Source organism: Saccopteryx leptura, chromosome X (genome assembly GCF_036850995.1).
Source record: "Saccopteryx leptura isolate mSacLep1 chromosome X, mSacLep1_pri_phased_curated, whole genome shotgun sequence".
Classification (NCBI taxonomy): domain Eukaryota; kingdom Metazoa; phylum Chordata; class Mammalia; order Chiroptera; family Emballonuridae; genus Saccopteryx; species Saccopteryx leptura.
In genome coordinates, this window is record NC_089516.1 from 124,447,374 (window position 1) to 124,464,411 (window position 17,038).

The window sequence follows — 17,038 nt, forward strand, 5'->3', positions numbered from 1 at the left end:
AGGAGTGAACACACAGTATAGTGTATGGAGATGTGTTGTAGAATTGGGCACTTGAAACCTGTATAATTAGGTTATCCAATATCACCTCAATAAATTCAATTTAAAATAAATAAAATTCATTAAAATAATAAAAATATAGCCTGACCAGGTGTTGGCACAGTGAATAGAGCATCGGACTGGGACACAGAGGACCCAGGTTCGAAATCCCAAGGTTGCCGGCTTGAGTGCAAGCTCATTCAGCTTTAGCACAAGATTATCAGCTTGAGCATGGGGTCGCAAGCTTGAGCCCAAGATTGCTGGCTTGAACAAGGGTCTCTCGGTCTGCTACAGCCCCTGGTCAAGGCACATATGAGAATGCAATCAATGAACAACTAAGGTGCTGCAACGAAGAATTGATGCTTCTCATCTCTCTCCCTTCCTGTCTGTCCTTATCTGTCCCTCTTTCTGACTCTCTCTCTGTCTCTGTCAAAAAATTAAAGAAAAGAATTTTTAATAAAAATGTATGTGGAATGACAAAAGACCTCAAATAGCCACAGCTGTCTTGAGAAAGAAGAACAAAGTTAGAGGTATCACACTACCTGGTATCAAACTATACAACAAGATTATAGCAATCAAAGCAGCATAGTACTGAACTAAAAACAGACACATAAATCACTGAACCAGAATAGAGATCCCAGAAATAAACCACACTGTTCTGGTAAATTAATACATGACCTAAAAAAGGCAAAAACATACAATGTGATAAAGACAGTCTAGTCAATATATGGTGTTAGGAAAACTGGACAGACATATACAAAAATGAATTAAAACTAAACCATCTTCTTGCACCAAGAATATACAAAAATAAACTCAAAATGAATTAAAAACTTAAATGTAAGACTTAAAACCATAAAATTTCTAAAAGAAAACATAGGTAGTAAACTCTCTGACATTTCTCATAATAATATGTTTTCCTAATATCTCTCTTCAGGCAAGGAAAACAAAAGAAAAAAAAAAGCAAGTAAGACTACATCAAACTAAAAGGTTTTTTCACAGCAAAGGCAACCTTTAATGAAATGAAAAGATAACCCACTAAATGGGAAAACATATTGTCAATAGGACATTTGATAAGGGGACAATATCCAAAATTTATAAAGAACTCATACAACTTAACACCCAAACAACCCAGACAATATAATTTTAAAATGGTCAGAGGACCTAAGTAGACACAAGAAAACATATATATGGCTAACAGAGATATGAAAAGATGTTAACATCACTAATCATCAGAGAAATGCAAATCAAACCCACAATGAAATACTCTGTCACACCTGTTAGAATATAGCTATCATCAATATAACAACAAGCAAGTGTTAGCAAGAATGTGGAGAAAAGAAACCCTCATGCATTGCCGGTGGGATGTAGACTGGTGAAGCCACTGAGAAAACAGTATGGAGGGTATTCAAGAAATTAAAAATTGAATAGCCTTATGACCCAGTGATTCCACTTCTTGGTATATATCCAGAGAAACCCAAACTACTAATTTAAAAAGATGTATGTTTCTTACCTGGCTAGTGGTGACACAGTGGACAGAGTATCAACCTGGGACAATGAGGATTCAGGTTCAAAACTCTGAGGTCATATTGAGTAGGACATTTGAATTCATGTTAACACAATAAACTAAAAAAATTTTTTTTAAATTAAAGTTTTTTAAAGAAAAAAAAAGATAAAGACCCGATGTCATCAGCTTGACCTCGGGCTCATCCGGCTTGAGCACAAGCTCACCATCTTGAATGCAGGGTGGACAGCCTGAGCATGGGATCATCATCAGGATCCCATGGTCACTGGATTGAGTCCAAGGTCACTGGTTTGAGCAAGGGGTCACTGGCTCGGCTGGAGCCCCCTGGTCAAGGCACTTATGAGAAAGCAATCAATGAACAACTAAAGTGATGCAACTACGAGTTGATACTTCTCATCTCTCTCTCTTCCTGCCTGTCTGTCGGTCTCTGTTTCTCTCTTCCTAGCTAAAAAAAAAAAAAAAGAGAGAGAGAGATATGCTTCCCTATGTTCATTGCAGCATGATTTACATTAGCCAAGTAGTTATGGAAGCAACCCAAAAGCCCATCAATAGATTTGTGGGTTAAAAAGTGGTGGTACATACATACAATAGAATATCACTTGGCCATAAAAAGAATGAAATCTTACCATTTGAAATAGCATGAATAGGCCTAGAAGGCATTATACTAAGTGAAATAAGTCCATCAGAGAAAGTAAAATACCATATAATTTCACTTATACTCAGAATCTAAAGAACAAAATAAACAAACAAATGAAACATAAACAGAGTCATAGATACTGAAAACAAATTGATGATTGCCAGGCTCTGGTCAGTTAGCTAAGTTGATTGGGGTGTCACCGTCCTGAAGCGCAAAGGTTGCCAGTTCAATCCCCAGTCAGGGCACATACAAGAACAGATAGATGTTCCTGTCTCTCTCTCTCTCCCTTTCTCTTTATCTAAAATTAAAAAATAAAAATTTTAAAAATGATGGTTGCTAGTGGATAGGGAGACTGGAGGTTTGGGTAAAAAAGTGAAGTGATTAAGAAGTACAAACTGGCACTTACAAAATAGCCATGGGAATATAAAATACAGCATAAAGAATATAGTCAATAATATTGCAAGAAGTATGTATGGTGTAAGGTGGGCAATAGAAATACCGGGAGTCACTTTGTAAGGAATACGACTGTCTATCCAGTATGCTATACACCTGGAACTAACATAAAATAATATGCAGCTTGGGGGGGAGGGGAAGGGCTTAAAGAAAACAAAATATAAGGTGACAGAAGATGTTTCAACTTTGGGTGATAGAGTATAGGGCATAAACGACTGTCCAAATGATGTGGAGATGTTTTCTCTAAATTTATGTATTCTGGTTGACCAATGTCACCCTGTTAAATTTAATTGTCTAAATAAATAAATAAATAAATAAATAAATAAATAAATAAATAAATAAATAAATAAATAAATAAAATATGGAATGTCAACAGTCATTAAAAAGTAAAATAGAAAAAAGAAAAATGTATATATTGTTAAAGAAAGTACATGCCATCTCTTTTGTTCGTGATATAATTGTACATCTAGCAAAACAAGAAATTATAATAAAATAATTCTGGAATAAATAAACAAGGTGTAATTTGTTTTATGTCTACACTAGCAATAACCATCTAGAACTGGAAATGGGAAAAACGTTGCATTCAGAACAATAAGAAAAATAATGGATAGGAAAACAAGAGACTCACTTCAGACTGAAAGACACACACAGACTGAAAGTAAATGGATGGCAAAAAAATTCGTGCAATGTTTGTGGCAGCATTGTTCACAATAGCGAACATCTGGAAACAGCCCAAGTGTCCGTCAGAGGACGAGTAGATTAAAAAGCTTTGGTACATATATACTATGGAATACTACTCAGCCATAAGAAATGATGACATCAGATCATTTACAATAACATGGATGGACCCTGATAACATTATACAGAGTGAAATAAGTAAATCAGAAAAAACTAAGAACTATATGAACCCATACATAGATGGGACATAAAAGTGAGACTCAGAGACATGAACAAGAATGTGATGGCAACAGGGGTGAGGGGTGGGGGAAAGGGGGATGGGGTGAAGAAGGAGAGAGGGGTTGGGGGAGGGGAGGGGCACAAAGAAAACCAGATAGAAGGTGACAGAAGACAATTTAACTTTGGGGGAGTGGTATACAGCACAATCAAATGTCAAAATAATCTAGAGATAATTTCTCTCAACATATGTACCCTGATTTATCAATGTCACTGCATTAAATTTAATAAATAAATAAAAATTCATGCAAATGGAAGTGAAAACTAAACACCAGGATACCAACACTTGTGTCAGATAAAATAGGCCATAGCACTGTCTGCCGTGCCCTGCCTGTGCGTTGCAGGCTGTTGTGCACGTCACTGCCTCTGATCTTCCCCTGACTGCTGGCCCTCCCATTAACCACTGCCTGAGGTGCCATTTCTGCTCCTCTCCCACCAATATTTGCCCCATTGCTGCTCCCCAAGGCTGTGAGGATGCCCTCTGCCACTCTGGCCTGCTGGCTCTTACTTTACTTCTCAGGCCTCCCTTGGGTTCCACTCTTCCAGAGGACCCTACACAGAGCTGCTTGGAAGCTAGTTGCTTTTCTCAGTTACACAGATGAAATGGCCTGTTAGCGTAATCTGAGCTACAACTCGGGACACCTACTGTCACCGAGTGGGAGAAAAATGCAAGTCGGGTAAGTTCATTCCAGTGAACATCAAGCAGGCATTGGGGCCCAAAGAGGGCAGACCAGATCAGAAGGCAGGATGATAAGGGATCAGGATGCATAAAAAAAAAAAAAAAAAAAAAAAAAAAAAAAAAAAACAGGCATGAACAGGGAAGACCCTGAAATTTTTCTCCAGTTTCAGAATTTGGCTTTGACATGAGCCTGGAACCAAAAACTGAGACAAGTAGAGATGGGCTTCCTACTCAAGCCGGAGCAAGACTCCAGTGAACTTTCAAACATCTTTAATACAAAGACTCTTGGTCATTCACCCTCCCTACCCTGAGTCATTGCTTTCCATTTCAGGCCTGTTGCCAACTTGGGTTCAAGTACCCCAAACTGATGACTAAAGACATTGGTTTTGAGATAAGAAGATAAGAAATGAGCTGAGGGGGTAGGCAGACGAGGTCACCATTGCCACCAGAAAGAGACAGGGACCCTGAGGACAGAACCAGAAATTTGAGTACTGTGTAGAGCCTTGGTAGCCTCTGAGACCATCCCCAGGGCAGAGTCCAGAAGATGGGGAGGAACACATATAGTTTTATTTGCTTCCAGAATTGGTGCTTCAGCCAAGCTACCTTTGATATAATATTAACTGCCATATCAGCGGGGTTGGATGCCAGGGGCAGAAGGAACAAGGTACAGATGAGACAGGTAGGAGTTCTAGTTATGTATTTGGCTCAGCAGATACTTATATAGCATTGACTCCTTAAGGCAAATACATTCTGAGAGCTTCACAGACATTAACCCACTTAATCCTCATCACAGTCCTAAGCAGTTAGTACTATTATTATTACCCCATTTCACAGGTGGGAAAACCATGGGCTCACAGAAGTAAAGTCACTGGCCCAGTGCTATGTAGCTATTGGGTTGATAGAGCTGAACTAAAACCCTGGCAGTCGGGTCCTAGGCTCACTGGTCAAGGCAGGGCTGCTTTTCCTAGACAGTTGTCTTCAGGGTCATTCCTCACCCCTTTTTACACCACTCCCTAAATGACACATCAAGTTGACCTACATACCCTTCAGAATGGTTAAAACAGTGCAGGGGGAAGGAAAAGGCTTTTGACGGGGCATTTCCCCAGTCCTCTGGCTTCTTGGAATAACTTTATTCTCACACTTAGAATGGTGGGGGACAGGGCATAGAAAAAGATAGTGGGAGTGACAGCAGGCCCAGAACCATACAGAGATTCTCACAGTCCTTTTACCCAATCTATCCTCTGAGGCTGAGGACACTGCCCTCAGATTTTATTCCTGGAAGTGGAGTTCACTGAACCTTCTCACTCATTTACACTCCCCTTCTTCAGGGAGTCCCAGGAAGACCCCCTTTCCCTCTTCAAAATGGTCTATTTCATTGTATTTGAATAGATTCTTTTAAAGCTGCCTTAAATGTGTTGTGCATGTGGTCAGAGTGTAAACATATTAAAAATAAAATAAAAAGGAATGAGTGGCTTACTTTTGGGGTCTTCCAGCCTGGGTGAGCACCTGTTCATTGGGTCTGTTTGCCTCTCAGAAGTCTTCCTTTCCGGCTGAGAGTTCTAGAGGACATTTACTGGGACCTGCTTTGGCACTGGTGCAGCAAGCTGTCCTCTGATGCAGTGGCTGTGGAGACAAAGCTGGCCTCAGTTTCGCCACTTCCTTTATAGGAAGGTATACTGGTTAGGAGCAGGTTGCAAGGAAACCAAAACAAGGTTCTAGAAGCTACGGCAGAAAGCCCATGTTCAGTTAATCAAATGTGTCTTCTGGGACCCCCAAACACCCTTCTCTGGGTCTTCTTTCCTCTTCAGTGGTATCCCCTGATTCTTCCAAACAGGCCTTTGTGCCTTGTTCTCCCTCAGGTATGAATGGCTCTAACAGTCCTAAGAGAAGGGCAGTCTTCCCCTCTGCCAGTGGCTGGAGGCACTTTTACAGAGTGGGCTCTCTTGACAGGGACTCACCTCAGCTCAAGAAAGTAACTCTCCAGCTATAAATAACTTCTCTGAGGGTGCAGTGGGGCTTCCCAGGCACTAGGGAGAGAGGACACTGGCTTTTCCTGACAGGACACTTTGGAGAAGGAGGAAGAATAAACATCCATCTCGAAGCAACAGTGGGACTGTAGCCAGAACCCGGGGTGGGAAACTAATGAGAAACAGCTTGTCAGAGGGAGGGGGACAGAATACAGGAATGGCTGAGGTTGGCTGCTGTATATAAAGGGGGTTGGGAGAAGCAGGTTGATTGAGACCAGCTGCTGTTCCTCTTTCTCAGATCTTTGGACTCTGCTCCAGGAAGGCTCACACCTTCGTCCAGGATACGGGGAGCCAGCAGAGGCTTCTCTGCCCACCCTGACTCCTGGATCCCTCAGCATCAACAAACCAGAGAGGACTCTCCACCCACCAGCCAGACAACTCTTCCACATCGTCAGCCCCCATCCAGGCTGCTCCTGCCTGGGAGAGGCCTGGAGGAAGAGGCCAGGAAAGAAGAGGCCTGCCCAATCTCTCCCATCCCTCCATTGACCCAACACCAGCACCTGCACCTGGAGACTCCATGGCCTGGGCTCCTTGGGGCTGCTGGCCCTGGCTTGTCCTCCTCTGTGGTATGTGCATCCCCGTCTCTCTACCCCTCCTGGGCTGTGAGGCCACTTCCAGCTGGAAAGCAGCTCTGGCCTCCCCCTGTGGGCTCAGAAATGATTAGAATTAGGACTGGGGCCCAGGTTGTCTCTTTTTCCCTCAGTCCTTTTCTCTGTCTTAGGGAACAGGAACACCAGGGCCAATCTTTGGGGCCCTCAAGACTCAGGTCCAGTCTGGTTTGACACCTTTCCACTCCCACCTGCTAAAGAAAAATGTGATTCTGGCACTTGTTTAAAAAAAGAAAGAAGGCCCTGGCCTGTGGCTCAGTGGATAGTGTTGGCCCAGCATGTGAGCATGTCAGGTTTGATCCCCGGTCAGGGCACACAAGAGAAGCAATCATCTGCTTCTCTTCCCCCCCCTTCTCTCCCTCTTCCCGTCCCACAGCCAGTGGTTCAATTGGGTCTAGCATGGCCCCCAGCACTGAAAATAGCTTGGTTGGTCCAAGAGTCAGCCATAAGCTCTAAAAAATAGCTCTGTACACAAGCATTGGCCCCAGACAGGGGTTGCCAGGTGGATCTCGGTCGGGGCATATGAAGGAGTCTGCCTCACTATCTCTCCTCTTCTCACCTAAAGAAAAAGAAAGTAAAAAAGATTTTATTCAAGACTATTCGAATCAGGACACTTCAATAGGGGAGGAAGATAGGGCTCAACTCCGAACACAGCAAAGATGGCCAGTGAAGAGGGTAAGGGGGTCAGTGGGTGGGAAATTTCTAAGAGGAGACATCAAGGGTAGATTCTTGCTAAACTGACTTAATAGGGTTCTTGTGAAAGGCAAGCCAGGGGGTGAGCAGATATCAAGGGTGTGAGTGAGGAATTTTATCAGATAGCAAAGGGTGATCAGATATTAAGGGTGGAAGATTCACTCTAAACTCAACAAGATTCTTGCTAAGACTGGGAGATTCAGGTTTATCAAGGACAAGATGGACATAGCAGGCCCAAGGCAAGTCCTAATCGAGAGAAGGGCTCATAGAAGCCTAGTTAAAACTTGGTCTTTGTCACCCCTATGGTGCCCTACCTGTTCTCTTTAGTCACAACTAACTGCCCAGCTCAGCATCCTCCACTTACAGGTTTAAGGAGAACTTTCTTCCCTTTGCTCTCTGTCAGGACTTTGCTCTTTCATTCAGCACCCAATTCCTGAGCACCTCTTCAGTGCCAGGCCCTGTGTCAGGGACCACAGAACAATTTGGCTGCAGAACCTGCCCTTGGGAGCCACAACGTGGCTCTCAGAGAACAGCAATCTGGGTGTTCAGAAGACATAGGTTGGCTGAGTCTTGCTTCTTAGGTTAGCATCTTAGTGCCACCATTTTGCCAGAGATCTGTTCTTGCAGAAATTAGGGTTCATTTCCTTAAATCAATAGGCTGGGTCTCATCTCTCCTTTGAGTTTATAAGACCAAGACAAGCAGGAAGGTCATTCATAGTATTAAACACCAGTGATCCTTCCATCTATAGCTCAACCCACTCAGAAGGTTAAAGTACAGTGAAAGTGTCCATACTCAGGGCCCCAATACCCTCTGGGGAGATTCTCCTTAAAAGGTGGGGTGCTGGAAGGAAGGACTACCAGAGACTACTGGATTTTTAGGTCCCGGAGCCTGTAGGACTTAGCCCAGTGCCTGGCATAGAGTAGTCACTTGGGAACTGTTTGCACAATGAATAATGGATGACTCTCCTTGGATGACACCAGATTTGGGGCAGAACCCCAATCATTAGATTTGGAAACTAATGTCTCCATGCACTCTGTTCCTTCTGTGGCACTACCCTTCCATGGTTGGCTTTTTTGTACTCAGATAGCCAAAGTTCACACCAGTCCCTACCACTGACTTACTGTGGCAAAACTTGGGCAAGTTAGTAAACCTATTTGGGCCTCAGCTTCTTCCTCTATAGAAAGTAGACAATAATACACACCTCACAGAATGGTTACAGGTATCAAAAGAGATACTATAGATAAATTGCTGACTTCAGTGTCGGGCTTATAGTAGGAATTCTTTAATGCTAACCCACCTTTTCCTACCAAGTGATGGTGTCAGACAGAGATTACCTGTTTTACGTACTTAAAACTAGCATGGAATGATAGGCAGAGATTTGGATTATAAGAAATGTTACACCTGACTAGGCAGTGGCGCAGTGGATAGACTGTTGGACTAGGACGCAGAGGACCCAAGTTCCAAACCCCAAGGTTGCCAGCTTGAGTGCAGGCTCATCACGTTTGAGCAAGGCTAACCAGCTTGAGCCCAAGGTCGCTGGCTTGAGCAAGGAGTCACTCAGTCTGCTGTAGCCTTCCCCCCCGCCCCCCGGTCATGGCACATATGAGAAAGCAATCAATAAACAACTAAGGTGCCACAATGAAGAATTGATGCTTCTCATCTCTCTTCCTTCCTATCTGTCTGTCCCTATCTGTCCCTCTCTCTGTCTCTCTCTATCTTTGAGACACACACACACACACACACACACACACATACACATTACAAGTTGGCCTTGAATTTAAGTGAAATCAATGTATATGCAATTAGGTTTATAGAAGGGTAAAATGAAGGTAAGGTTATTATTTAGCGAAATCTTCTAGAGCATTTCAAAGAAATTTTGATTACAAAAATTTAATTTACACACACTTTTTCCAGTTTGGTAGATCCTGAAGAGACCCAATTAGATTAGAAAGGAAAGAATGATTTAATGAGCACTAAAACCCTTCCAAAAGAGGCAATCACTTATAGATGAATCAGGTTTCTTTCATTGTGACCAGGGTGCCAACTGATTCAGCCTGATTTCCTATGAAATGTGACCATTTTTATTCTCAAGGAGAATTGGACAGCATCGTGTGCTCCAAAGGCTAAAAGGCGTGCAGGGACAGGAAGAGGTGGGGGTGGAGGAACAAGTCCCTGTGGTCTCTAGAAACTATCTGATTGCCAGTTGACCCTGAATTTTTCTTCTGGTTTCTAGTTTGTGCCTGGGGCCACGCAAAGCCCGTGGATCTGAGAAGAGAGGATGTGAGAAACTGTTCAACCAAGCCTCCTGTGAGGATCTGGCTCAGCCTGCCCCAGCCCCCACCCCAACCCTGCCCCACAGGTCCCATTGGCTCAGTTGCTAGCCTCTCCCTCTACCAGTCTGTCTCCTGATTTCTGGACTTTGGTGCCACCGTTTCTGATTAACATCTCTCAGTAAGGGCAGCACATTCTTAGGTGTCTGATGTTTGCCCCTCATCCCTCCCTCCAACTCATTCTCTCAGCAGGATATGTACTTCTGTCCTGGCTTAGACCTGAACAGCCCCTCTACAAGGAGGAGGAGGGGAAAGGAGGATGGTGGGAGGCCCCTAGTTAACCTTCAGCTGAGTCTAGGCAGAGGCCAAGAGGAGGATGGGAGGAAAGAAAACAAGAATTCTAGAGGAACAGAGAAGCAGGAAGCACAGAAAGGAGGCGGGAGAAAGACAGAAGGTTAGAAGAGCAAATGGAAGGGCAAGAGAGGGTGTGTCTAGGGTGTGAGGACCTGGAGAAAGCCCAATAGATTGGAGCTAAAAAGTCACCAGCTTCTTGGCTGGAGACAAAAGTGATTCTTTCCACAACTTTAATAGAGTAAAAGAGCTTCCCCAGGCAGGGACAGGTCAAGAAGTGAGAGCTGTGGGCCTGCCGGCATCCACTAAGCTTCAGGAGTACATCTGCCTGCATTGTCAACTTTATGAGACCACTGGCCAGGCAGGTGGGTGGACCAGCCACATTACTTTGATATTAAAATAAACATGGCTATATTGAGGAATAAGGGGCAAAATATAACAAAATAAACAAATTATTTTTTAAAATGCACTATTTTAAAGACAAAGCAGCCTTTTTTTAAAATGTCTAGCTTAGAGGGGATCTTTCTGGACAATGTCCCAAACCCTTTCCTCTGCCATTTGAGACCAGTGAGTGAAAACTTGAAAAAGTCCCTAAGGTAAGGTTGCCAGATGAGATACAGGATGCCAAGTTATAGCTGAATCTTAGATAATGCTTAATGTTTTATGTATGGCTCAAATAGTGCATGGGACATACTTATACTAAAACATTAATTGTTGTTTATCTGAAATTCAAATGTGTCTGAACTGGCATCCTGCATTTTGTTGTTATTGTTGTTAAACTGGCAATGCTACCTCCAAGGTATCCGAAGAGGGATTGTCCCCTTCAATTCTCACCACACTCCCATCCTAGACTCAGGTCCCATTATAGTCACAAATGGTCCCTCTCCAAGCTCTTTATCACTTCCATCTCCATTCAGCCCATGCACCTTAGACTAAACTATAGCATCAGTGGCTGCCTCATCACTCTCCAGGCCAGCCCAGTCTACCTACCTTACCAACTCCCAACCCCTGCCTATGAAGAGGCTGGTGGGTCCTCCAGATGCTGGTGGTCCAGGCCTCATTTTCTCTAAGCAGTATGTCTATGTGTGTGTGTGTGTGTGTGTGTCTTGGTGTCTTCTTGTCCATTGTCAGTACCTACCAGTTACTGTGGTCAATAGCACAGAGCAGCTCACAGCCCTTCGCCAACAGATGCAAACCCACAATGTTTCTGCCTACATCATCCCGAATACGGATGCGCACATGGTAAGTAATGGCTTCACCCTTGCTCTTTCTGCTATCCAGGCTCTGCCTATGAGAACAGACCACAAACAGAAGATTGTTAAGACCCAGAAGAGGAAGGCAGAGGAATGATTTGACAAGCAAAAGGAAGGAAGTGAGGAGTTTAGATATGGAATTTAGGGCAGCTGAAAGAATGCAACTCTTTACATAAGAAAGAAGGAATGGCCAAATCTTGACCTCAGTCAATGAAACTATGAACAACTTCAGAATGGATTTTGATCACTTCCTATATGGCAGATCCAGAATAAATACTTAGGGTGTCCTGCCTAGGAGGTTAGAATGTGGGGTGGTGATAGGACTGGAAGGATGCTAAGCTCCCTTCCCACTCAAGCCATTTGCGTCCTAAAGGGTGGAGCCTTGAAATTATCCAGAGCCCCAGACTACATGAGTTTAGGGTCTAAGTTCAGGGAGGGGGAGCAGACAGGAAACAAGATGATCTGAAGAAGTACTTTTTCCAAAGTGGTACCCCTGTTCACCCATCCACCCTTTCCCACTGTTTCCCCCTCCACTCCATCCACCTTTCCAGCACCAGCTCAGTTGGAAAAGGAGGAATTTTCAGTGTCAATAACATTACTTGAATTAGTTTTCCCACCTGCTGGGAAAGACTAAGAACCTTAGGTAAATATCTGAACTTTTCTGAGCCTCAGTTTCCTCTCCTGCAAAATAGTAATGAAATCTGTGTCTGAGCATTATGAGGATAAAAACTCAATAATGTGTACAGCCCTATGCAGAAATTATTTATGATACTCTCAGTACTAGACTGGGGAGACAGGGGGACAACTGGAGGGAAGAGCCTAGAAAAACCAAAAGACATGATCTCAGACTGCACAGAATTTGCATTCTGAACAGGGATACAAGACTCCTTTGCAGAGCAGTCCAGTGCTAGATTGTGGGGTTTAGACTTTAAGAGATGGTTTTTCAAAGGAAGAGAAGATCCTGAGAGTTGGGGGAAATCCAGAAGGCTTCCTAGAAGAGGTACCCCTGTATACCTGGGCTTGTAGTACTGGTTAAATATAACCAGAAAGAATTGGAATGTGGTTGGACATCTTCCATGTGGGGTCTCACTCCATGAAGAAGACTAATAACAATGTTGTTGTTCATTTCCTAGAGCGAATACATTGGTGAACATGACAAACGACTTACGTGGATCACAGGCTTTACAGGGTCTTCAGGTGACAGCCATTACCCTCTCTTTACTGCTTTTGTTGGTTGACTCAGAGGTGACCACAGATGCCCTGATGTAGCTAGTGTTCAGCAGCCAGGACCCCAGGATCTAAGGTCCAGAGCCCTTTGCTACTCTGTCTCCCCTGCACCACTCCAAAAAGGGTCACCAGGGCAAGTGCCCCATCAGATTCTTCAGGTCACATATCTCATAGTCCACCAGCCACACTTCTGCAGGAGGCAAATGGCCCTCCTGGCTTCCCTCCCATGCTCACTGTCTCTGCTGCAGCCAAGCCCAGCTTAGCACTCCATGGGCTTCTTTTCTAGCACAGTCACTACTCCTATGTCTAGCCACCAGGAGCTTGCTGATTCCCTTCACACAATGGCTTACTTGGGGACATAGATCTGATTTTCTGGTCCTTTTAGGAAAAACATCACCTCACACGGCCAAATGAGACACAAATGCAGAGGCCTTATATGGGGTCGCAGTTTTTGAACGGGTCACTCATCCTGATCCTGCCCCCTTGAAACTTCTTTTCTTGATCCTTAAATATTTATCCTCTGGGCTTGACTGCCTTGGTATTTGCTGAAGATGCTGGAATTGGCTTCCCTGCTTATCCTCAATTAAGCTTCTGACTTAGTGTCCCTCTAAGCCACTGAGTCTTGAAACTAACTATACCATCTTTCCAGAGGGCACCCACATGCAGCACTGACTCCTTTGGACTGCCAAAATCAGACCCCACTTCTCCTATTAAAAGTCCTAGTGGAAAGAGGCCCTCAACACAAAGCAGGACACCCTTTCTGCTGGTTTCCATCAAGGTTCTCTTTAAATCTCTTGCCTCATTTCTTCCCAATGGAGGAGAGAAACTCTTTCCAGAGACTTCTGTGATATTCTCAGACATCACTGTGTTGCACATACACTAATAAAACCACATCCCTCACCTTCACCCTCAGCTTCAAGTTTCTCTGCTCTGCTCCAGGAACCGCAGTGGTGACCATAGGAAAAGCAGGCCTCTGGACCGACAGTCGCTACTGGATCCAGGCTGAGCAAGAAATGGACTGCAATTGGGAGCTCCATAAGGAAGGTAAAAGGGCCACATGGATTTTTCCCCCAAGCCCTGGAACCCAGACTAAGTTTAGGGACGTACAAGTGAGGGGATACATTCAAGATCATGCTGGGTCTTTATGGGAAGCTGGGGAAATGTGAGGCCATATCTACACTTTGAAACTGCCATCAAGGAGGACACACCTGGCAAGATTGTAGCAGGCAGAAATCTAGCTGAAGGGCCTGGGGCCCTGGAAGTGACCTTTGTTCTTTTCTGTCTTTCTTTAAGTCGGCAGTGGTCCCATTGTCAACTGGCTCCTCAATGAGATTCCTGCTGGAGGGCGTGTGGGCTTCGACCCCCTTCTATTCTCCATTGGTAAGTTCTTTCCTCAGATTCTGTATCTGTCCACACCAATGACAGTGACTCAGTTTCCCTGGTATGTAAAGAAGTATACCTTGGGAGAATGGAGGGTAGAGTAGCTCTAAATAAAGATAGTGTTTAAACTTGTAGTTGTAGAATATTTTGCAGCAAGAATGTATTCATAGATTATCAAATGAAAATATATTAAAAAGAATAAATACAGACTTTTAAAAAAGTTATAAATACAGATACTCAAGCTAGAAGACTGAGGGAATTGTTAAGATCTAGGAGATGAACAAACTAGGATGTCCCTGAACCCAGAACAATCCTCTGTGACCTGGAACTCTACCCATTAGGATCTTAGAATTACTTGGAAGCTCTCTTTTGGAAGGGAGCTTGAAAGGGTCAAAGGAGTTGAGAGGGCTTCTGAGTAGAGAAGTACAGTCCTCTCTCCCCAGGAATACAGCTCCCTGAGCCCTGAGGCCCCAGCTGACTGGCCAGCTTGACCTCAAGGATGGAGTTTTTGTGAATAAATACTAAAGCTCCCACTTCAGAAATGACTTTTTTGACAGCCTTCCCATTCCTTTGGGCTGTAGCACTGTAGTTCAGTTAAAATAGATAGTAATTAACGAGAGCCCCACAGCCATTGGCACTTAATAAAATGAGCTTAGCCAGTTGGCCGCGGACAGCCTTGGGATGGGCTCAGGAAAATTAGGCTTTGGAAGTGAAAAGAGGAAGGTGAGAGTACATGACTCAAGAGGGCTACAGTGCTCAGACAGGCTCCGGGTAGCTGGGATTGCAGGAGCAGAGCAGGTGACACAGAAGATAAGGACTAACGGTGCCTGAGTCATACTTTTTCCTGGAGTGTAAGTGAGCAGGGGATAAATGACTCCTTACTGTCTCTGCAGGCACCTGGGAGAGTTATGACATGGCCCTCCAAGGCTCTCACAGAGAGCTGGTATCCATCACAGCCAACCTTGTGGATCTGGTATGGGGATCAGAGAGGCCTCCAGTTCCAAACCAGCCCATCTATGTCCTGCAGGAGCCATTCACAGGTGATTCCCCAAGCCAACTTTCCTTCCCAACATGTAGCAACATGGGTCCCAATTACTGCTACTTTGACTGAAAAAAAATTGTCCTCAGAGTTACCAAAGCAATGGACCTTGAACCTTTATGTACACCTAAATTGCCTGGGATGCTTATTTAAAATCCAGATTTCTGGGCTCCCTCAAGTATGATTCTGAATCAAAAGGTCTTCAGACTATATTTAGCAAATGCTAGAATAAAGAGTGTTAGGATTTGAAGCAAGAGGGAGCAGAGAGGAAGAAAACAAGAGAGTTAGAGAAAGATGAAAAATAACACACCCTTTTGAAGAGAGAAAAAAAAACACAATGTAAGTTGCTTATCTGGTATTGGAGACCAGCTCGTATTGAATCATTCAGACCTTTACTTCCAAACCTAATGTGATGAGGAATTTAGATTAAAGATTGCTGTGGTTGGGTGGGCCAGGGTGGACAAAGGATGTAAATAAGCTTGGGATCTATGGCACAGATTAGGGTTCAAGTTTAGGCCAGACCACAAAGGACAGTTAAGTGACCCAAAAAAACTCTAACATCAATAATCTTTACCCTCCTGACATCATCTAAATATGTCATAAAAGAACAGTATGCTTTATAATGCTTATAAGTAGTAACTAACATCCTGGTGGACCAGGCTACTGACTGAATCAGTGTCTTTGTCACCACCACTCCCTACCTTCCCAGGAATTCTGAATGAGCCAATGGACTTGGATTCCTAGGAATATTGAGCAATCAGAGGGGCCCCTTTCCACATGCAGATCCATACACATTTGTTGTTTGGAAAGGAGTCAAAAAAGCAGGAGAGAGATTTCAAAATAGCTGGTCTGATGAAACAAGTTAAAATTGTGTCCAATTTTCTTTATCCATTCTGATGTAACTTGCAGAATCATTCCTTTTGCATCTTGACAGTTTTTAAAGCAACTTGCTATCCAAGGCTGTTCAATCAAAAAGAAAACTTATCTCATTCAGATAAAGAAAGGCACAGTTTGTTGGGTTGGGAAGGAGAGGGGATAAAGAAGAAAATGTCTTAGGAACTGGAAGACAATTTGCATGAGTTTTGTTACTTCTCATAAGAAAGAGGAATCCGAGCCATCAGACATCAGAACTGGACCTGGAAACCCAAGAACAAAACTCCTGAGTCTCTAAAGTTATAGAGATGAGAGACTGTTTCTCCAGTAACTCATAGATTTTGAAGGGCAGAAAGGGCAAAGGAAAGAACATGAAAAGTTAGTTACTAAAAGATATCAGTATTATCAATTTAAATTTGCTTTTTAAATTTATTTTAAAAATGTATCATGTTCATAAACCTTAAAAACATAACTCTAGACAAAAGAAACCACTCAGAGAAGATGCTGTATTGTATGGCTCCATTTGTATGATAGATAGTGGAAGCCAAATCCACTGAGACAGAAAGCAGATGAGTGGTTTCCAAGGGCTGGGAGAAGGCAGGAATGGGAGTGACTGCTTAAGAGCTACAGGGTTTCCTTTGGGAATGATGAAAATGTTCAGGACTTTGATAGTGGTGATGGTTGCACAATTTTGTGAATATTCTTATAGCCACTGAATTGTGCACTTTAAAATGGTTGAAATGATACATTTTATGGTATGTGTATTTTACCACAATAAAATAGAATAAACCTTTAAAAAATATCATATCCAAAGTTTTGGTTCTTAGTGAATCATTTTACATGTTCACATAAAGATTTCTAATGGCATTAAGTTATTTATGCTGATCTGTGAGCTCAAATAGTACCTTATTAAGGGGTCTATGACTTCCAGCCAGTAAATTCCTAGCCCTTCATAGAGGTAGACTCTTTAGATGCATTAGAGGGAGAAGAAATAAAAGATGAAAGCTAAAGTTCTAGGATCAGGACAGAGCATCC

General features: G+C 43.3%; 1 protein-coding gene and 1 long non-coding RNA gene across 3 annotated transcripts in view; one reads left to right on the forward strand and one right to left on the reverse strand.

Annotated features, from left to right (window-relative positions):
• LOC136385535 (uncharacterized) overlaps positions 1 to 6,419 on the reverse strand; it is a 121,485-nt gene extending 115,066 nt beyond the window's left edge. Inside the window, exon 1 of the long non-coding RNA XR_010747839.1 lies at positions 5,759 to 6,419. This is a non-coding gene — a long non-coding RNA (uncharacterized lncRNA). The remainder of the gene's footprint in view (positions 1 to 5,758) is intronic.
• Positions 6,420 to 6,502: 83 nt separating this feature from the next.
• The window catches only part of XPNPEP2 (X-prolyl aminopeptidase 2), a 30,373-nt gene continuing 19,837 nt past the window's right edge, over positions 6,503 to 17,038 (forward strand). For both annotated transcript variants that reach the window (XM_066356551.1, XM_066356552.1), the window contains exons 1-7: positions 6,503 to 6,874; positions 9,844 to 9,917; positions 11,363 to 11,473; positions 12,618 to 12,681; positions 13,651 to 13,755; positions 14,005 to 14,091; positions 14,985 to 15,131. In XM_066356551.1, the coding sequence (XP_066212648.1) occupies positions 6,826 to 6,874; positions 9,844 to 9,917; positions 11,363 to 11,473; positions 12,618 to 12,681; positions 13,651 to 13,755; positions 14,005 to 14,091; positions 14,985 to 15,131 (637 nt within the window). In that variant the 5' untranslated portion in view covers positions 6,503 to 6,825. The remainder of the gene's footprint in view (positions 6,875 to 9,843; positions 9,918 to 11,362; positions 11,474 to 12,617; positions 12,682 to 13,650; positions 13,756 to 14,004; positions 14,092 to 14,984; positions 15,132 to 17,038) is intronic.